At 39.0% G+C, this 22789-nt stretch overlaps 1 protein-coding gene across 1 annotated transcript; it reads right to left on the bottom strand.

Annotated features, from left to right (window-relative positions):
* On the bottom strand, nucleotides 1-3015 carry LOC115980704. The gene is made up of 4 exons (XM_031102928.1): nucleotides 2643-3015; nucleotides 1906-2151; nucleotides 1409-1599; nucleotides 1-63 (listed from the first exon to the last, which is right to left on the bottom strand). Exons 1-4 carry the CDS (start codon nucleotides 3013-3015, stop codon nucleotides 1-3), a joined length of 873 nt encoding a protein of 290 aa, XP_030958788.1.
* Nucleotides 3016-22789: the final 19774 nt, after the last annotated feature.

The raw sequence follows: 22789 nt of genomic DNA on the forward strand, positions 1-22789 counted from the left end.
TCAAAAATCCCTAATCTCATCATTGACTCTAGACTTCTTCCTCACAGCAGCTCCAATCTTGAACTGCACCCAAATTGGGGATTCAGCTTCATCATCTCCCATAGCTACGTCTTGAAAACACTGAAATTCTCACCTCACCCTCCAGCAAAACACATGCATCTAAGCATTTAACTAGCCTCTCCCCTTTGACTTGTTGATCTGAACTTAAGATTCTAAAATTATGCATTCCACACAAACCTCTCTCCATTGCTGCCTACTGCTACTTGTTTTTTAAAATATGGTTGTCTTAGTTTTTAGTTTTTTTTTTTTTTTTTTTTTACCTTTTAAATTCTTTTTTTAATCAATTTTTAAATTCTTATCGATGTTTAGTTTTGGAAAACTAATATGATTAGTAAAACTAAATCTTATGGGGCAATTTAGTTTTTAAATAACTGATGTGGCACAACTATGGCATTCGCAATGTCGTTAAAAAAATGCTACATCAATATTTTGTTAGACACATAGGCAAAAAAATAACTCATGTTAATGGAAGGACTAATAGAACTTATTTTTTCAACTTTAGGGACCAATTGTGCTCATTCAAAATTTGAGGGACCAAAAGCGCTTAGTATATAAATTTCAAGGACCAACAGTATAGTTTCGCTTTAATTTTACAATCAATGAACAGTAGAGTGTATAAGAGCATCTTTAATAGCTTCTCCAAATATTTGTATTGTTTAGAAAATGAATAGTTACATTGACTAGGCTCTCTATCCTTTCTCTATCTCATTTAAATATTATTTCTTTAAATCTTTGGGTGGTCTTTTTTTTTAATGGATCTCTTGAAGAACTTGAGGTAAAAATATAGTGAGTTGTTAGTGTTTATTATAATTTAAAATTTATCAAATTTATGGTATTCTTGTACTAGTTTTTTTTGTTTTTTTAAATCTAAAATTTACCAAATCTATCTTAGTCTTGAAATTTATCAAATTTATGTGATCTAGAATGAATTTAGCTCATTAACTTTTTCTCTTAAAAATTCATTACTTTTACCTTTATTGGGATTATTATTATTCTTTTTTTAAGAGAATTTTATTTATTATTATTCATTAATTTATCATTAGCCTTTTTTTTAAATTTTTCTAAAATGAAAAAAAAAAAAAGTATCTTATCGTAATTTTTTCTAATTATCATAACCCAATTTTCCACCACACACGGACACATCCCTTTCATATTTACACCTCATTGTTTTCACCACACACATTCCTTTATAATTACAAACCAATTCTCCACCACATACCAAAAGTTTTTTTTTTTTTTTTTGAGAAGCCAGATCAGAGACCTGGGAAACTTTATTCATCAACCCAAAACTAGTGAACATCATGCAAAACTAAAGGGGAAATATCAGTTGGCAAACATGCAACCATACCTGAGCCCCAACGTTTGACTTAGCTTTCTTAACAAGAGCATCAGCCACTAAATTACAATTACGAATAACATGAACAAAATCCACAAATTGAAAAACAGAGGAATGTAAACAAATATCATCCAAGATGTTTCCAAAACTAGCCAGTTCACCCGCACCGTGAAGAAGAGCATTGATGATGACTGCAGAATCTCCTTCAAACACAACTCGGGTGAGGCCAATTTCCAATGCAAACTGAACAGCCTTCAAGCATGCTCAGGCTTCTAAATCTGCCACGGACTGGGCCATTGGAATGGGCGAGGACAGAGCACCCATAGCTTCACCATCATGATTACGGGCAATGATCCCAATGCCTGCCAAGTATGAGCGACGAAACAAAGCAGCATTGAAATTTACTTTGAAACACTGGGGATCCGGAGGTTGCCACTGCTGCATGTGAGGAGGACGGGGCGATTCAGGCACATCGTTCTAAGCTTGAAGAAACTCCTGCAAATAACTACCTGCAGAACTGCAAATACTGGCCACTGGAAGAGGCGGGTGACCGAACTGGACTGCATTACACCTATTCCATAGTAACCACACCATGATCACGAAAATCTCTGCTCTAAACTCCTCTTTGTTGCACAGAAAACTGGAAAGTAGCTCAGTGACGGAAGTGGGATGTGGTGGTGCAGTTTGGTGAAACCAATCCAACGTAGACCAGACACCTGAAATGGCTTCACAATACCAAACCGCATGAAGAGAGTCTTCAAGAAGAACATTACACAGTGCACAGGATGCACTAGGTACAATCTAACGCCGATGAAGGTTCACCATTGTTGGCAGAGCATTGTTACAAATTCTCCACACAAAGTGCCTGATTTTGTTTGGGACCCGGAGCTGCCAAATGCCCTTCCAAAATTTTTTCTGGGCTTCAGGATTAAAACCACCTACACTAGAAGATGCATCACAGGAAACCAATAGTTTATAAGCATTACAAGTAGTGAACGTACCAGACGGCGTGTGTGCCCAAATAATGCGGTCAACAAGGCGTCGAATGCTCAAAGTAATACCCAGAATTATTTCAGCTTCATGAGGCGGAAACAGTTGCTGCGCAGCCTCTGTTTTCCAAGCAACGGTGTCTTGATCTATCAAGGTACTAACTTTCACATCCGGAACCAAAGAAGGAAGGGGTGAATGACTGAACAATTTGCACGTCCAGGCAGCCACCTATCCTCCTTAATTCGTACAGCCTCACCTATCCTAATGCGCCAAACCATCCCTTTGCATATCACATCTCTTGCCCCAATAATTCTCTTCCATGTGTAGGACCCTGACTTGGACTCTTTGGCATCTAATATGGAGCAATCCAGGAAAAACCGAGCCTTAAACACTTGATGACAAAGAGATTCAGAATTATTAATCATTCTCCACACTTGTTTAGCGAATAAAGCATCATTAAATTTTTCAATTTCTTTGAACCCCATGCCACCAACTTCTTTTACTTCACATAATTGCTCCCATTTTACCCAATGAGTTTTCTGATGCTCTCCTTTATAACCCCACCAAAATTTGCGAATCATACCCTCCAGTTCTCTAACAAGCCCCTTAGGGAGTTTAAAGCAACTCATGGTATAGGTTGGAATCGCCTATATCACTGCCTTAATTAGTACTTCCCTACCTGCTTGAGATAGGAGTTTTTCTTTCCACCCTTAAAGCCTTTTCCACACCCTTTCTTTAATGTAGATGAAACTCTGTTTTTTTGCTCTACCCACCAATGTCGGCTAACCCAAATATTTTTCAAAGTGGCGAATAGCAGGGACACCCAACATCTGTTGAATCCGGGCTTGAACCTCATGAGGGGTGTTAGAGCTAAAAAATATATTAGTCTTCTCACGATTAATTTTCTGTCCTGAACCCCTCTCATAGATTGCTACGATATCAAGAATCTTTTGGTACTCTTCTTTTTTAGCATTGCAGAATAACACACTATCATCTGCAAAAAATAAATGTGAGACTTTTGGTCCATTTTTACAGATAGCCACTCCCCGAATTTGCCCATCCATTTCTGCTTTATCCAGCAAACTTTGTAATCCCATGGCACACATAAGGAAAAGGTAAGGCGACAGAGGATCACCTTGGCAAAGACCACGACTGGGTTTGATATTACCAATAGGTTGCCCATTAAGAAGAAAGGAATAGGAAACCGAACTAATGCAAGACATAATAAGCCTTACCAGTCGTTCTCCAAGCCCAAGATGCCTTATTGTTCGTTCCAAAAACTCCCATTCAACCTTGTCATAGGCTTTACTCATATCAAGCTTGAGTGCCATTTGACCCACCTTCCCATTTGTTTTCCTTTTAAGGTAATGCAAAGTTTCAAAGGCCACAAGTACATTATCTGAGATAAGCCTACCCGATAAAAATGCACTTTGAGATTTCGGAATAGTCCTGGCTAGAAACTTTTTCAAACGGTTCACCAAAACCTTGGAGATCAACTTATAAACCACATTACACAAACTAATAGGGCGAAAATCGGCAACTCTTTTTAGGTGTTTAACTTTTGGAATTAGGGCAATAAAAGTGGAATTTAGTGACTCTGGGACCACACCAGAATTAAGAGCATTAAGCACCATTGACGTTACATCTCCACCCACAATATGCCAAAAAGACTTATAAAAAATTGGGGACATACCACCAGGTCCAGGGGCAATAAGAGGAGCCATCTGATCAAGAGCCAACCTAACTTCATTGGCATGGAAGTCACGACCAATCAACCCAGCATTCTCCTCTGATATAGCCGGGTGAATGCCATCCAAGATCTCATCAAAACCTGAAGGATTAGAGGTGGTGTAGATGTCTCTAAAATAATTCTCAATGATGCTACCCATTTGGCCTTCATCTTCCCTCCACACTCCATCACCATCCTCCAAACCAGCAATGAAATTACGGCGATTCCTTTGGTTTGCCATACAATGGAAAAACCGAGAGTTGCTATCTCCTTCCTTTAGCCAAGTATTCTGGGACCGCTGCTTCCACATGCATTCTTTCCTATTTTTCAACCTTTGGATCTCTTCCCTCAGCATATTGATTCTCCTCGGGTTAGTTCTATAACTACCACCTTCTTCAACCTCCTGCAACTCTTTAAGCTTCCTGTTTAAGGAATTACGAACATACCCAAAACAATTTTTATTCCACACCTTCAAATTAAGCTGACAAGCCATAATCTTCTGCTGAAAGCCCCACACTGATTCAGACACAGGTTGTTCACCCCAAGAATCTTTAATCACTGCTTCACAAGATTGGTCTTTTAGCCACATTGCTTCAAACCGGAATGGTTTGCCTCTCCTGTAAAACCGCTTGAATTCAGAGTCTGAACAGAGCAGTAGCGGTTTATGATCTAAGTGAAAGGCATCTAAATGATGAATACGGGAGGTAGGGAACCGCAATATCCAATCAACAGTGGCTACACCTCTGTCCAATCGAACCCATGTATTTTGGTCCCCTGGTCTATGATTACACTAAGTAAAAGGGTACCCATTAAAACCAAGATCTTTCAGTCTACAAAAATCCAAAGCATCCCTGAAACTCTACATTTGTCTCTCCGGTCTATCCAACTATCCTAATTTCTCCTCTGCAAACAAAATTTCATTAAAATATCCCATGCAAATCCAAGGCAAAGATGAACGTTGACTCAAATCCCTAAGTAAAGACTAGGAGTTTTCCTGGCTGGCAGTATCAGGGTCTCTATAGAAACCTGTGAACCGCCAGGTGTCATCCACTCCTTGGTTGATAAAAGCATCAATGTGGCGATTGGAAAAGGACTGAACATTAACATCAAAATCCAATTTCCAATACAAAGCAAGACCGCCACCTGTATTGACACGAGGTACAAAGAACAAGTTAGTAAAATGTATTCTTCTACCAACTCTTTCTAAAGTAGGTTTATCAGCTTTTGTTTCCATTAAGAAAACCAAATTGGGATCTATTGTAGTTACTAGGGCAACTACTTCATCCTCTGTCTGTGGGTTCCCAAGCCCACGACAGTTCTAGCTAAGGCAACTCATTGTGACTGGTGGTGCTAGGACCCAGCAACCACCTTTGAAATTTGGTCATCCCCCTGGCTACCATAGCCCATGCATTGCTTCTTCCCATCTATTTGAACATCTATCTCCATGCACATACCCCACCTACCAAAGTCATTTTTCTCACCCTCAGTATCAGGTCCACTACACCCTTTAGTTCCTTGATCAATCTTCCCCCACCTCACGTGCTAATCTCTTCCACCCCTTGTAGATTGCGGTGTGGGTTTTGAAATGGCTGAATCAACATCCAGCAACCTCGAGTGTTCAGCATTCAGTCCATGTGAGCCCTTGGCAGCAAGCTTATTTGGAGCTTGGTAACCCGTGGACTCATTAATAGACAATTCAATGATATTCTTCTCTAACTTTGCTGCTTGAGGCTCTAAACACACCCTACAAACACTAGTAGCGATACTTTCACCATCTGAAGAACAACCACGGCCTGCCTCATCATTTGTGGATGCAACTGGTTTGGACACTGCCACATGCTTCGCTTTAGTGCAGTCCCCCTGTTTGTCAAACCTCGAGCCTATCCTAGAGTTTGATTGAGAAGACACCCCACCCGTTGCACCATGGTCATGAGATCTACGTTGCTTCTGTTTTAGCCAAGGAGCCTGCTTTCGGGCCACGCCTGAAATCACAGCCACTGTCTTTCTTGTTGTTCGAAAAGAGTCAGCCCTTAACCAATCACCGTATTGTTGATCCTCCCTTCTCAACCAACCCATACCTTACAGCCAAACCTCACATTCTTTGCCCCATGACCAACTCTCCCACACCAATAACAAAATTTGGGAGTCTCTCAAATTTTAAGCCCACCCATCCCGCAAGTTTACCTGCATTCTAGGGCTTACAACAGCGAGGCAGAGGTCGAGAAATATCAAGCTTAATCCGCACCCTTAAGAACTCACCCCCTGTTTCGTCGTCTTTCGGGTCCGCCACCTGCACCACTGTACCCAATGTGCTTCCTATAGTCTCTCCAGTTTCCTGAGTAACAAGGTCAGGTGGTATATTGTGTATTTGCATCCAAAAGGTAGTGAAAGAATAATCCAGCAATGGCGCCGACTCGGCATCAATGGCCTTTTGAAAGACCACCAAGTGTTTGTCATACGACCAAGGTTCAAATTCAAGAACCCGTTCCAGATCAAGAATATCTTCAAACTCAAACAGCAGAATGTTGTCGCCAATGTCCTGAATCTTAAGCTCTCCAATCGGTTTCCACAGGGGTTTAAACGAGCCACGACATCGACATTCAACACCCTCTTTGTAAGGAACTTACTTGCCAACCTTTGGACGATCAACGCCCTTTGTTGTGATACTTCTGCCCCATGTTCTTCTTCCTCCGACAAAGAAAACCTCACCCACATCTCCTCTAACCCAGCCATGAATACTTGTCCAACCACAAGAAAAACATAGCCACACCACGAACCAAACTCACAAGACCCACTGTCCTATCAGACTCTAAAGAGGCTGAAGGGTAATAAAAAACCTAGACAAAGCTAGGTACAAAATTCTACAGGCGGCTTGGCAGAGTAAAACCCTAAACCCTAACTGACCAGAGAAACTTGAAGAAGCCGCATACCAAAAGTTTAGAATAGAAAATATCTTCATCTCAAACTCAAAGACTCAAATAAAGAGCTGAAACTATTCAGCAAAAAAAAAAAGGGGGGGGGGATTTTCTTTTGCAATTTAACACCATTTTCTAACAATTTCGTTAGTTAACAACATTTTCAAACTATTTAGAAAAATATCATCTCAAGTCTTTTATATTTGAGTTCACTGTAGAAACTAGAGATCTATATGCTGGCAACGCTGATGTGGAATTTTAATCCACGTGGAATTCCTTGAAGCAATCTCCTAGTGCCCATCCAAGGTCGGCTCTATAGGTGATGCAATTGATGCAATCGCCTAAGGCCCCCACTTGTAAAATATATATATATATATATATATATAAATATATATATATTTATCTATATATTTTAATTAAAAAAATTTTTAAGCACTTATATTGGTCAATAAAATGCATTAAAAAGGCCCTATTGTATCCTAAAATGCAAAAGATTAAAAAGGAAAAAATAAATATAGTCAGACTTCAGCTAACAAAATTAAATTTTAGGAGACAAGTTTATTAACTCATTCTTAAAATATGCTAAAATCAAAATTAATACTAGACAAATCCATTAATAATGCAACGTAATTGTCTTGAAATATGCTAAAATAAATATTATAAATTTCAAAAACAAAAGAAAAACCTCCCATCTCTCTATCTCTGTGCCTCTCCATCTATATTTTTACGGTCTTACCTTTCTTTTCTTCATCTTCATCTTGATTTTTCATTCTTGATCTTTTTTCATAAACTCATTCAGTCAATCAATCTAGCTTGAAATTTTTCTTTGTTGATTCCAGCGTACCAGTCTACCAGTCTGCAATCACCACCAGAGGTATTCTTCTTCACTTCTTCCCCTCTTTCCCTTTGTGACTTTGTCTTTCCGAAAATGAAGACTCAGAACTTAAATTATATATATTTTTAGTTTGTTTCACACTTTCACTGCACAATTGTTTGATGGGATGGGACACGTCTTTTCTTTTTTGCTATAATAGCTTTTCTGCCCCTGCAGCCCCTCTTTGTACCCTTTTCTGCCATGATAATTGATAAGAGTAGGACACGTTTTTTCTTTAAAACTTAGCCATAGTTATAGGATGATAGGACTTAGGAGTAGTGGAGTACAAGCTGGTTGGTTTCTCACACTTTTTTTTTTATCTGACACTTTATTTATTATTATAAATTATTATACTAATTAATAATTTGATGTATATTATATCAACTCATTTGTATTATAGTGATACAAATTTATTAAACCATGTATTAAATTAATTTTTATTTGTGCAGGTTTAAACTTTAAAGTGGTCACGACTTTAGAAAAATTGCAATAACTAAGTTCTGTTGTTCTATACTTTAAATTTTATTTTTAGTTAAATTATCATTTTTAATTATAAATTGTGTTTTATTTAATCTTGAAAGTTTTCTCAAACATGATGTTTATTATGATATTGATGGCTTAGATTTATGTTCAAAACTAATAGTTTTAAAAGAAGTTGTGCAAATAGATGAAAATACTCCAACTAATGTACTTAATTATTTAAAAAGACTAAATTCTTTTCCAAATACATATATTGCTTATAGAATATTACTAATCATACTTGTTACGGTTGCATATGTAGAAAGAAGTTTTTCAAAATTAAAATTAATAAAATCTTATTTAAGAACTACTATGTCACAAGAAAGATTAAGTAGATTAGCTATATTCTCAATTGAAAAAGAAATGTTAGAGAAACTTAAATACAAAAACTTAATTAGTAATTTTGCATCTCAAAAAGCAAGAAAAATAGATTTTAAATAAAAAAAATTCAATATATATATATGAAAGTTCAAAAACATGTACAAAAACACCTTTGAACGTTTAGACCCCCAAATCACAACTTAATCAATTCAAGCAATATGTCAAACAACTAGTGTGCGGAAACTTAACATATGCTATCGTACGAAATTGATTAAATACTATCTAAGCCATAACAGATTAAAATCCACAGCAGATAAATAAAAGGCAAAGATAGAGAGGAAGGAAGATGCAAACACAAAGACAACATGCGATGTGTTATCGAAGAAGAAACCGAAGCCCTCGGCGAAAAACCTCTCCGCCGCCCTCCAAGCGGTAATCAATCCACTAGAAAATATAGTTAGGATACAAGGATAGCAATAGACCCTCCAAGCCTAATCTACCAAGTGCACCTAAGCCCTCCAAGCTTCTTGCTCCAACGAGGTTGCGCCGAACCTTTTTCTTTTCTAGCTTTCCGGATTCCGCTACTAGACCGTAGCATCAACCAATGTAGATTGGCTCCTTCCTAACTGCTTCCCAGAAATCCAAACAGCAGTCTCACAATGATGATGATGGTGAGAACCTGGTTTGGTATAATGCCTCTCAAGGATTTAACAATGGAGAGGAAGAGAGTTGAGGAATTTGAAGAGTCTCTAAGGTATAGATTGTGTGTGAATCAATCTAGTTTTTCTTTAGGGTTTCTCTCTCAAAATTCTCTCTGGAAGCTCTCTTTCAATCGTGGGTAATAAGGGTATTTATACTGGAGTGGAGAGGAATGTGAAACGTCAGGTTTTTACAAAACAGGGGTGGCTCGCGGCTTGACCTCGCGGCTTGACTAAGTCGCGAGATCCAGTCGCGAGATAACCGTATGGCCAGTTGTCCTGTTTTGTCCTGTAGTGCTCCAGCTAGCATGACTGTTCATCTTCCAGCATGCTTGGCACGTGTGTGCTTCTGGCGGCTTGCAGCCGCGAGACACCCGCGAGTCCCAGCCGCGACTCTCTGTTTTCTTGCACACTCTTGAGCAAACTTCACTCTATCTCACTCTCTACCCTTACATCAATCCCACCTAAATACATGGTTACTAAATACTGAATTACAAGCAAATTTGGCACGGAATAAAGCCAATTAGATGGTTGAAAAAAAATTCAACCTTACAATCTCCCCCTTTGGCTATTCCGTGACAAAACCCTAAAACAGACTCTAGACTTAACATGTGAGTTGGGAACAGTTGAACAAAACTCACTCACACCTAACTCTAGAAGCTGTGAAGCACTTGAATCATATGAACATAATACTCCTGAAACACAACAATACACCATGATCATTGTAAGCAGAAAATTATAAAGTGCATATGAAACAGGCAATATGTGATCAAGCAAAGATGGAGTTATCAAACAAACCATGGCTTGATCAACCAAGTGAACACCACAAGGTAGTGATCACAGTGCTCATTCACACTTGGAATGAACACAAGGACATACAAGTTAACAAGTACAAGGCAAGACACTTGTATGCTCAACACTCAACCAATGCATATCACACAAGGCATATGCATCTAGGAACAATCCTACAAGGGCACAAGAGTGACAGTACATAAACCAAAATGCATACCATTTAGATTAAAGTACTGATTTCAACAAAGCATAAAGGCTGCAATAAGCAAGGTACATACCATAAAGCCTACAAACTATGCAAAAGACATAAACCCTAAAAGCTTACACAAGCACATGGGTACACAACACAAACATCCTGAATAACATCATCAAAATATATTAAACTTTAAACCAAGAGTATAAGTTAAGAGTTAGAAACAATACACCAAAAACATAGTGTATCAAACCCATAAAACCACTAAGAGTATGTTTTCAAACCCATAAAACCACTAAGAGTACTTAAAACATAAATATATATATAAACAAAGTCTTAGAGTTTGACATGACTCCCCCTCAACACATTACTCCCCCTTAAGGGCTGCGCCCCCTTAAGAGCTGCTTTTCTGCTTCTCAATCGATCATCAATTTCATTATCAACAGAAACATCTCCCCCTTTTTGACAGGAATGGCCAAAGGGTCAGTGTTCAGGCTAAGTGGTGAAGCTGTCAAGTTTTGCAGACAAAACATCAATCTGATCCTGCATAGCTTTCATCCTCTCAGAGTGCTCAGTCTGGACTTCTCTGATCCCATCAAGTCTTTCCAGAATGATTTGGAAAGCATCTGGAGGTGTATCTGAAGAAGTTGATGCTCTGGGTCTTTTGCCACTCCTCCTGGGTGTTGAGGTTGATGCATGCCCTGTTGCCTCTGCTTCAGTCTCCATTGGGACACCTTCTCCTTCATCGCCTTCATCTTCTTCTCCTGGAAGCCTAACACTTATCCTTTTGCAGGTAAGCTTGTTAATTGCAGAAGGTGTGGACATGGGACTGATGTCTTGTGGGATAGGAACACCCTTCCTTCTAAAAATCCTCATTAGCAAACTGGGAAAGATCAACTTTGGCCTAGAGGTTGTTCTTGTCTCATCCACAATGGTGTCATATATGTGGGAACTTATGTCTATGAAGTTCTTTTCTTTGAGATCCATCAGAAAGACTGCTCTAGCACAATTGATGGTAGTCAACTTCTTAATGGGATAGAGGTTAAACATCATGATGATTGTTAGACACCTCATGTCCACTGGAAAGGCAGTGGTATTCAAACATTTTCCTTCTCTCTGCCCACCTATTCTTTGTTGGACTGTTTCAATGGAGACACTCCTATCCTTGTAGTTGATAAATTCCTCATCATCTAATCCTTCAAGTCCTAATGCATCATCTATGACATGAGCATCCAAAATGAATTCTTTACCTCTAACCCAGCAACTTAACTCATTCTCCTTTATCACAGCATTTGAGTAAAATTCCCTAATCAGGGGTTCACACACTACAGGGAAATCACTCAGAAGTTTTTCCCATCCTCTTCCTTCAAAACAACTTGGGATAAAGGTTTGTCTCAAATCCTCCAAATCTACAAATCTTTCTTGAATGATTCCTACACTCATGAAGTTATCCCTGTATCTCTCAAAATGATGAACTGACCTAAATAGCTTAGAATCCATTTTCAACCTTTTGTCAGCCTTCTTTGCAGGAGTTTTCTTCTTAGGAGGTGAGGGAGCCATCTGTGATCAATCAGAAGAGGCCACAACAGTACAGAGCAATATATGTGTAAAACAAGTCAGTCTCATGTAATTATCAAAGAGATATCATCCATACAAATGAACTTGAAGCATTTAAACACAAGCTACTTAGATCAATCACATGAGAAAGCAAGCCTAAGATAGGAAATACACATAAACGCATCAGATATAGAAACTAACTTAAAGGCAGTTATAAGTCAATGAGACAAAAACTGGAAAATGACATGTCACATAAACAGTATTGTGAAGCACACATATGCTCCCAAAATATTAACACAAAAGAGCAGACATATTTAGCATATTAAACTCATAGCCCAAAAAGGAACTATTTGAAATAACTCAACAGCTCAAAGTTCAGTTAAAATCAGAGAATCACATAGCTAAGCACAGAATGAAGAGTAATAGTGGAACAACTAAGAATAAATCATATTCTAGCAGCAACATTCGCAATCTAAGCAAGAACAAGGAGCAAAATCCGAAGCACAAACCCATTTCTAAATCACAAATATATGCGAAAAATCAAGGGGAAAAGCACAAAATCAAGTAGAAAAGAGTGCAAAACTGAAAACCCATACCTGTGACTTGAAGATTTTGAGCTACAAGTATGCAACAATGAAGGTTGGAAATGGGAGCACGAAGTGTTTGGGAGGGAGAAGATGAACAGTCACAAATATTCGAGGGAAAACTGAAAACAAGTTTTAAAACTGCACCTGTTTCTGCCAAACACGCGAATTTCGCGACTGGATTAAGTCGCCACACAGTCGCCAGCTCAAGCCGCCAAAGCACTCAAGAACAAAATTTTGAAAATTTTTCTAAGTGTTTTTCGCGACTGGAAGATCCACCCGTGAGTAAGTCGCGAGATGAGCCGCGAAAATCTCTGAGTGAACCTCGCGACTGGACCTTCCACTCGCGAACAAGTCGCCAAAAATGACCAGCGAAGGTGCGACTGAGGCTCGCGACTTGACATACCCGCGACTGAGCCGCCAAAACAGGGCAAAACTGGATTTTTGAAATTTTCAGATTTTTCAAACAAAATACTTTCCAAAAACACCTAAAACACTCAAAAATCTTTTTGTGCTTGAATTAACAAAGATTGAGCATGTGAAAATACATTTTATCAAGTACAATCACACAAATGAATATGGCATTTATTGAACATAAACTTGTGTGTTGTGTGTGGATATCAACAATGAGATAGTCCTTCGTCTAATGTGAAGCTTCAATGATCAATTCAACCAAGGCATACACAATTAGCACTAGATCATGTGACCCATCTCAATTATAGAAGTATGTATATATGACCTCCCACAAAACTTGATAACATGATTTGGAGCTTTACATTTGACTCCACTTTCAATCATAACAATTGATCTTTTTGATCTTTTGAGTCAATCACCTCTCATTGTGGGAGTGATATATGATATTTCACTTTAATGAATAAGCCTTTGGCTTTTTGAATAAACATTCACTTCAATATATGGTCGCTTACCCTTTTTCCTAGTCAAATACTAGAATGTGCGACAGGCTTTTGCAGCTCAATATCTCTTTTCATTTGGAGATTTACATTTGGTGAGCTCTTTTTAATAAAACAAAAATAAAGAGTGGGAAGATATATAGACACAAGTCTATGCAAGTCTCAAGATCAACAAAACCATTCACTAATCATTCATGACAAGTTTGAAGATTTATTTACAACAATCACAAAGATTTCAATATTTTTCCCACAGTGATATAAGTGCATGAAAACAAGCAATGCTCGAGAATGCACAAAGCCATTAGCACAAAGGTACAAGGCAAAACAAGTTTTGAGACAAAAACTCAACAAAGTCAATCAAGCTTTTTGATTTTCTAATTTTTATGTGGTTTTTGGATTTTTGACACAATAGACAAAAAGATTGATACGACGAAATTAAATATATTCACAAGTAGACAAGCAAACAATCAAACAGCAAAAATAGCAAGCAAAACAAACAAACATAGTCACAAAGCATAGGAAGTATTAATGCATGGACATGTTGTAATGCTTATGCATGAGTACCCTTATTCACCCTCACGTCACTTGCGTTTGGGGTGATTTCCTTATAGGATTGGGTACGGGAGTTAGGGCTTTCAAACCTTCGTGAGAAGCTTTCCAAACAGTTGGTGAATGCACCAATCATCTTCATCACGTTCATCATTCCGGGATCACCATTCTGATCTCTAGATTGATCTCCAGCCCAAATTCTTCTCTCATTTCTAGGTCCTCTTGACTTTTGAGGGGTTGCACTATTCTTTGCTCTCAGCTTTTGGCAATTTGGTCGAGTATGCCCTTGAAGTCCGCAGTAGTGGCACACATAAGTTCCTCTAGGACCTCTTTGTGGTCGAGGACGTGACTTGGCACGAGATTCAGATCTGCCTACAAACTGATTGCGAGGGTTTAACATCCGTTGGTTCACCAAATTCTTCTTCTCCTCCACCTTGAGCTTCTCACCAGTAAGGTTAGTTACAACTGGATCTTTAGCCTTTACAAACTTCACTTCTTTATTGACATTTCCAGACGAACTACCTTCTCCGGTATATCCCAATCCGGATTTGTCTGAAAAGCTCTTTTGAGATGAGATAACATCATCTAGCTTCTTGGTGGTGACCCTCTCTACTCTAGCATTTGCTTGCACAACCTCACTCTCAAGAAATCTTACTTTTGTGTAAGCTTCGGACAACTCTCCATTCAGAGTTTCTATCTCACATTTGGCCTCCCTATATCGGATTAGGAGACTTTTGTAGTCCTCCTCAGCCTTCTTCATTTTTCTCACAGCAGCCTTGGCCACCCTTGTGTATTCCCCGGACTTCTCCAAGAGTGAGTTGTAATTCTCCTGAAGATTTGCTGTGCTTCCATCTTCTTCAGCATCCGACTCTTCAACAATTCCTAGTGATTCATCATCACTATGTTCTCTAAGGTCTTGCACAAGCAGATTCAGTTCATCTGACGACTCAACATGAGCAATAGTCATAAAAGCCGAATAGTTCCCCTCTCCATCACAGCTCTCTTCAGATTCAGAGTCAGACGAATCCGAGTCACTCAAGGTCGTGGCATACACTTTACCTTTCGATTTCAAATAATTCGGACATTCCTTCTTGAAGTGTCCATGCCCGTTGCATTCGAAACAAGTGACACCTTGTGTAGGTTGTGATTCCTTTCCATCTTTCCTTTTGAATTCCCTTTTCTCCCTTCCAGAACTTTGGAATTTTCTTTTATCATCAAATTTGCCATTATTTTTGAATTTCAAAAACTTTTTGAAATTTTTGACAAGGTATGCAACATCTTTGTCAACCACATCTTCTCCCGATGAGTCTTGATCTTCCATCTTCTCATTAATGGTCTTTAGAGCAAGAGATTTACTCTTCCGTTGATTGGGCAGCGACATCTCATAAGTCTGCAGAGAACCCACCAGCTCTTGCACTTTGATGTCATCGAGGTCCTTGCTCTCTTCAATTGCTGTCACTTTAGCTCGAAAACTTTCCGGCAATGATCGAAGGATCTTCCTTACAATCTTCGAGTCCTCCGTTTTCTCCCCCAAGTTGAACTTGCTGACAACCACTTCATTTAACTTCCCATAGAAAGAGTCAAAAGACTCATCCTCACTCATTTTGAGCTCCTCAAACCGAGTGGTCAGCATTTGTAACTTGGTGTCTTTCACTTTCTTCGTGCCTTCATAGGTAGTCTCTAAAATCTCCCATGCTTCTTTGGCCACGGTAATATGAGAAATCCTGTGAAATTCATCTGGAGACACACCACAAAAAATAGCATTGAGTGCTTTACTGTTAGCATTAGATACAGCAAGTGCTGCCTTATCCCATGTGGATTTGGCTGCCTCTGGTTTGGTCCAACCAATCTCAATAGCATCCCAAACGGATTCATCAATAGAACACAGAAAAGCTCTCATTCGAACCTTCCAAAAAGCATAATTACTACCATCAAAATATGGAGGTGCATTTAGGGATTGAGACCTATCCATCTCAAAAGGGAGTCAAGGATCACACAATGGTAATGAAACCAATATCAGTGTACCCGCTCTGATACCAATTGAAAGTTCAAAAACGTGTACAAAAACATCTTTGAACGTTTAGACCCCCAAATCACAACTTAATCAATTCAAGCAATATGTCAAACAACTAGTGTGCGGAAACTTAACATATGCTATCATACGAAATTGATTAAATACTATCTAAGCCATAACAGATTAAAATCCACAGCAGATAAATAAAAGGCAAAGATAGAGAGGAAGGAAGATGCAAACACAAAGACAACACACGATGTGTTATCGAAGAGGAAACCGAAGCCCTCGGCGAAAAACCTCTCCGCCGCCCTCCAAGCGGTAATCAATCCACTAGAAAATATAGTTGGGATACAAGGACAGCAATAGACCCTCCAAGCCTAATCTACCCAGTGCACCTAAGCCCTCCAAGCTTCTTGCTCCAACGAGGTTGCACCGAACCTTTTTCTTTTCTAGCTTTTCGGATTCCGCTACTAGACCGTAGCATCAACCAATGTAGATTGGCTCCTTCCTAACTGCTTCCCAGAAATCCAAACAGCAGTCTCACAATGATGATGATGGTGAGAACCTGGTTTGGTATAATGCCTCTCAAGGATTTAACAATGGAGAGGAAGAGAGTTGAGGAATTTGAAAAGTCTCTAAGGTATAGATTGTGTGTGAATCAATCTAGTTTTTCTTTAGGGTTTCTCTCTCAAAATTCTCTCTGGAAGCTCTCTTTCAATCGTGGGTAATAGGGGTATTTATACTGGAGTGGAGAGGAATGTGAAACGTCAGGTTTTTACAAAACAGGGGTGGCTCGCGACTTGACCTCGCGGCTTGACTAAGTCGCAAGATCCAGTCGCGAGATAACCGTATGGCCAGTTGTCCTGTTTTGTCCTGTAGTGCTCCAGCTAGCATGACTGTTCATCTTTCAGCATGCTTGGCACGTGTGTGCTTCTGGCGGCTTGCAGCCGCGAGACACCCGCGAGTCCCAGCCGCGACTCTCTGTTTTCTTGCACACTCTTGAGCAAACTTCACTCTATCTCACTCTCTACCCTTACATCAATCCCACCTAAATACAGGGTTACTAAATGCTGAATTACAAGCAAATTTGGCACGGAATAAAGCCAATTAGATGGTTGAAAAAAAATTCAACCTTACAATATATATATATTATTTGATTAATATTTAATTATAAAAAATGCCCTATTTAAAATTTTCGCCTAAGGCCCTAAAAGTTGTTGAGCCGGCCCTGCGCCCATCTTTGTTAAAGTGGTTATCTAAGTGTGAAGAAGCAATTGTTTATGGCGCCCATCTTTTCAGTGTGAAGAAGCAATTGACAGAATTAGGTGGCAGCAAAATATTGTTGAAGAAGCATGCAAGTTGACAACTCAATAGCCAGGTGTCATTCAAGGAGAAATGAAGCATTCCTGAAGCTTGTCTTGTCTTAATGTATATTCAGCAAAAAGGATCTTCTTGTCTTTAACATATATTCCTTCTTTGCTCAAATTATCTTCCCCATTACAGGAGATTTGCTTAACTTAGGTGTTGGCAGTTTAAAACCAAAAAAATAAAATTCTCAACGAAACTCAAGTTCCAAGTTTAAGGGTAATTCCTTAGTGTGTTGCAGACTTGCAGTTTAAAAGGAAGAAAAACATTACAGTAGAAAAAAATTATAGTGGAACTCGACTCTTTAAAACTCAAGTTCCACATGAATAATTTTCCACCTCAATTTTGCCAGCACATGGAACTCGAGTTTCTAAAACTTGAGTTGCTACAGTGAACTCGAGTCTAAGAGACTAGAGATGTTAATTTCCTAAAAAGTTTGAAAATATTGCTAACTAACAAAATTGTTAGCAAAATGGTGTTATTTTGCAAAAAAAAAAAAAAATCCAAAAAAAAAAAAAAAAGAATTGTGTTGATACTGTATTTTGGAACACCCTTTCCAAATAACAATAATATTTTAACAATTTCATTAGTTGCCCAGTTTTGAAAGTATGTGTGAAACTAGCATTTCGAGTTTTAGAAACTCAAGATTTAATTAGAACTCGAGTTTCTAAAGCTCGAGTTAAGTGTTTTTGTGCTACCCTTAGTTGGACAAAATTGCCATGTGGAGCCACGTAGAAATTGAGTTTATAAGACTCGAAATCTGCAGAATAAAAACAAACACAACACTTTCAAACAGCTCATTACAAAATCCTCAAAGTTCAAACATTCACTTACTCGAACACCCTTTCGCTCCGCCCTCTCAAACTCACTCACTCATTCATAAAGCAAATTCGTAGACTAGTGCTGAAGCAAATTCGTAGCCCACTGTCACGAAGGTAGTCTCTCAAGCATCGTAGCTCATTGTCAATGCCATTCGTAGCCCACCATGCCGAAGGTACTCTCTCTTTCTTCTCAATACTTTGTCGTTTTTGCTTCTTAGATTCGTTTGTCTGTCTCTCTCTTTCTCCAATTTTAGATTTTGGAATTTCATGATGTGACCTAGGGTTTTTCGAATCTTTTTGGGTTTTTTTTTGTGTGTTTTTTTTGTTGGTGTTCTGAGAATATGGTTATGTTTTGGCAATGACATTAGTTTTTATGTGATTGTTAAAATTTAAAAAAAAAAATTTAATGTGGTATTTCAAGGAAACCCAAGTACCCATTTTTGGATTTGATTCAAAGATGGCATTTTGGAACTTTGATTCACTTTTGAGGCAAATACTTTGCTGAAATATTGTTTACTAAGCTTATTGGGTGTGGATTACTTTGCTGAAATACTTTGCTGGAATTGATCTTACTGAAAGAAAATTTTCATTAAGATTGATAGCTTCATGAGTTTGCTCTGGCAGCAACATGTATATGACTGAGCTCAATGGACAGGAGTTCCTCTGCCTCCCAGTGACCAAAAAAATTGTTACTTCTTGCACAGGATACGAAACACCCAGTTTAATAGTTATACATGAATCCTTTTAACTATTTGTTTTCAACCTGGTTCTTTGAAAATCTGTAAATCTTATCTTCACAAGAAAAATGAATTATCTGAAAGCTGGAATTTGAAACTCTGGATGATAAAATGGGGTATATCCAATTTTGTCTCCTAACAATGGACTTTGTTGATTATGAACTTTATGCATTTTAGTAGAATATCTTTCAATGGAATTTCAATTATTGTCATAGTTTTATTTCGAGGTTGAAGATATTTTTGTTCTTTGTCATAATAAAACATATTATGAAGTGAGAATAATGGCATAATATTAGAATACATAAATGTCTGTTCTTGTGGCCTGTTTGGTTGCTTAGAAAGTATGGGTTAAGATAAAAATATTTTTGATAATTTTTCTTTAGTATATTATTGTGTTTCTTAGGACTCCCTCTAGGCAGCAATATGGCATGGGGAGTGACTATTTTTGCTACATGAACATTCGAATCCAAGCCAATGGTTTTACCTTTTTTTTCCCCTCTGGTGAAAAGCAAAAAACAAGAAGAGCAGCAACAAGATTGACATTTCTATTTTTGCCCTTAGATTCTTGAAACTACGTTTAGGAAAGAAAAAAAAAAAGTTTGAATAGCCATTTACCATTAATTTATGCTTAATTTGAATTGAAGTCCTCCCCCACCCCCCTCCCCCCCAAAAACTGTCATCTTGAAAATTCGATTATCCACCATGTTTTAAGTCTTACACTCAAAATATGTCCTTTATGAATGGTTCTGTGGACTTGTTATGGTTTTAATCTTTTCTTGAACGTCCTCCATGATCTTCTTGTGACATTTGAAGATTTCATTTTTTGAAAAATATGAAACAATCTTTGAAATATGAGAGCACAAATAAGATAATTGTAAGTTTTAAGGGCATTTACATTTCTTTATCTTCATTTGTTTGGATTTTAAAAGTGAAAAAATCTTTCCTTTTAGGGGAGCCCGTTACAAATCTATAAATCTATTGAGTTTCTATGAAAGGTACTTGATGATGCCAAAAAAATCACCAGTGGGCCACTCGATTCCAACATGCTTGATACTGGACCTGCCCAACACAGAAAAAGATCTTACAGAGAGTACCGGTGTGTTACCGGCCAAAGACCCTCCGAAGGTTAAGTCAGAAGAGAGCTCCAACAATGTTAGAGAGTATGAGCTTTAGAGAAATTGTGCGTACCTTTTTCTTAAGGGTCTTTGGGTGTTTATAGTCGCGTAGGGCCAGACTCCTTTGCTTGTGGAACAAGTCTTTTCCTTATGGGGAAGATACGCATTAATGCGTGTATATTCTAGAATTCTACTCATGTTGGGATTCTACAAACCAGGGCTAATCGTGTGTCGCAAGTATTTTCTATTTAAGGTTCCTTGGAGACCACATAATAATGGGCTAGATGCCACGTTGCCGTTCGGTCTGTACATGACACGTCTATCCGTGCCACCTCCATCCAGATAGCTCCGTCATGCATAATTTTTCCTCTTCAGTTGCCCCCTTCACCCTATGGGTCCGTGATCTCAGAGTGGAAGGACCCGTGGGGTGACGGTTCGATTTGGATCCTGAGAGACTTGTCAATCTTTGACAGGCTGGCCTAAAATTATTTATGGCGCAGGGGACTTAAATTTTGACAAAGACCCTTTTGGGTGACAAGGCTCGTCTGTCCTCCCGTAGGTAGGAAGACTTCGAATTTTCACTAAGGCACTCGTGGGCGACTTGGTTGGTCCTTCCACCCGTAGGTAGTAGGACTTAAAATTTTCACCAAGGCACTCGTGAGTGACTTGGTTTGTCCTTCCACCCGTAGGTAGAAGGACTTAAATTTTGTATCAAGGTACTTGCTGATGGCTTGGTTAGTCCTTCCACCTGTAGGTAGTAGGACATTAAATTTCGACCAAGGCACCCGTAGGTGACTTGGTTCGTCCTTCCACCCGTAGGTAGAAGGATTTAAATTTTGTACCAAGGCACTTGCTATGGCTTGGTTTGTCCTTCCACCCGAAGGTAGGAAGACATAAATTTTGACCAAGGCACTCCTGAGTGACTTTATTCGTCCTTCCACCCATAGGTAGAAGGACTTAAATTTCGACCAAGACACTTGCTGGTGGCTTGGTTCGTCCTTCCACCCGAAGGTAGGAAGACTTAAATTTTGACTAAGGCACTCGTGAGTGACTTGGTTCGTCCTTCCACCCGTTGAGAAGGACTTAAATTTCGACCAAGACACTCGTAAGTGACTTGGTTCGTCCTTCCACCTGTAGGTAGAAGGACTTAATATTTGTACCAAGGCACTTGCTGGCGGCTTGGTTAGTCCTTCCACCTGTAGGTAGTAGGACTTTAATTTTCGACCAAGGCACCCGTAAGTTTCGACCAAGGCACCCGTAAGTGACTTGGTTCTTCCTTCCACCTGTAGGTAGAAGGACTTAAATTCTGTACCAAGGCACTTGTGAGTGGCATGGTTTGTCCTCCCACCCTTAGGTAGGAAGACTTAAATTTTGACCAAGGCACTTGCTGGTGGCTTGGTTCGTCCTTCCACCCGAAGGTAGGAAGACTTAAATTTTGACCAAGGCACTTGTTGGTGTCTTGGTTCATCCTTCCACCCATAGATAGAAAGACTTAAATTTTGACCAAGGCACTTGCTGGTGGCTTGGTTCGTCCTTCCACCTGAAGGTAGGAAGACTTAAATTTTGACCAAGGCACTTGTTGGTGTCTTGGTTCATCCTTCCACTCGTAGATAGAAAGACTTAAATTTTGACCAAGGCACTTGTGAGTGACTTGGTTTGTCCTTCCACCCGTAGGTAGAAGGACTTAAATTTTGACCAAGGCACGAGTGCCTTGGTTTGTCCTTCCACCCATAAGTAGAAGGACTTAAATTTTGTATCAAGTCACTTGTGAGTGACTTGGCTCGTCCTTCCACCCGTAGGTAGAAGGACTTAAATTTTGTACCAAGGCACTTATTGGTGGCTTGGTTTGTCCTTTCCACCCGTAGGTAGAAGGACTTAAATTTTGAATGAGAATTAAGTGCCGTTGGCATCCTTGATCGTCCATACCCTTGGTTGTCGATCCATCCTATTGGGATGAGGATTAGGTGTCCGTCGGCTTCCTTTTGTAGTGTTTAGCCCTGAGGTCTTGCTGCAGCATTGGCATTTGTCGTATGCTTATACGTAGGATTGGGCATCCTTCTGCATTGTAGGCCATTGATACACTACCCTCGGGACACGTGATGCCCAAACTTTCAACCTTCGAGATGCGTTGTAGTCCTCTATTAGTGTCCCATTCTTAAGGTATTTTGTCCATCTACATTGGGTCGTGGACTTGCTGACGTAACTGAGTGTTACCTCGTCATCAATTTTTTTTTTTTTTTTTTTTTGTCTGTCCACTTTGTTCATGGACATGCATCGCCAATTTTTTATTTTTTTTTTTTGTGGTGTCCATCCTCTTTTGTTCATGGACATGCATCCGTCCACTTTTTTTTTTTTTCATGGACATACATGCATCTGTCCCTTTTCTTTTTTTTGCTGTCCACTTTTTTTTTCATGGACATGCATCCGCCCCCCCTTTTTTTTTTTTTTTTTAGTGTCCGTCCACTTTTGTTGATGGATATGCATCCGTCTTTTTTTTTTTTTTTTTGGGTCCGTCCACTTTTTTTTTTTTTTTTTTTTATGGACATGCATGCATTCGTCCCTTTTTCATTTTCTTTTTTTTTTTGGGTCCGTCCACTTTTTTTTTTATGGACATGCATGCATCCATACCTTTTTCATTTTTTTTTTTTATGGACATGCATCCGTCCCCCCCCCCCCCCCCCCCTTTTTTTTTTTTTTTTGTCCGTCCAC

The sequence above is a fragment of the Quercus lobata genome, chromosome 3 (genome assembly GCF_001633185.2).
Source record: "Quercus lobata isolate SW786 chromosome 3, ValleyOak3.0 Primary Assembly, whole genome shotgun sequence".
In the NCBI taxonomy this organism is placed as follows: Eukaryota; Viridiplantae; Streptophyta; class Magnoliopsida; order Fagales; family Fagaceae; genus Quercus; species Quercus lobata.

Excerpts from the sequence above, each read along its gene's own strand:
- LOC115980704 (XM_031102928.1), bottom strand. The coding sequence starts at position 3,015 with ATGAGTTGCTTTAAACTCCCTAAGGGGCTTGTTAGAGAACTGGAGGGT. Across the intron at positions 1,600-1,905 it reads CAGTATTTGCAGTTCTGCAG|GAGATTCTGCAGTCATCATC; the intron begins GTAGTTATTTGC and ends TTGTGTTTGAAG. Across the intron at positions 64-1,408 it reads AGTCAAACGTTGGGGCTCAG|TTCAAGATTGGAGCTGCTGT; the intron begins GTATGGTTGCAT and ends ATTTGGGTGCAG.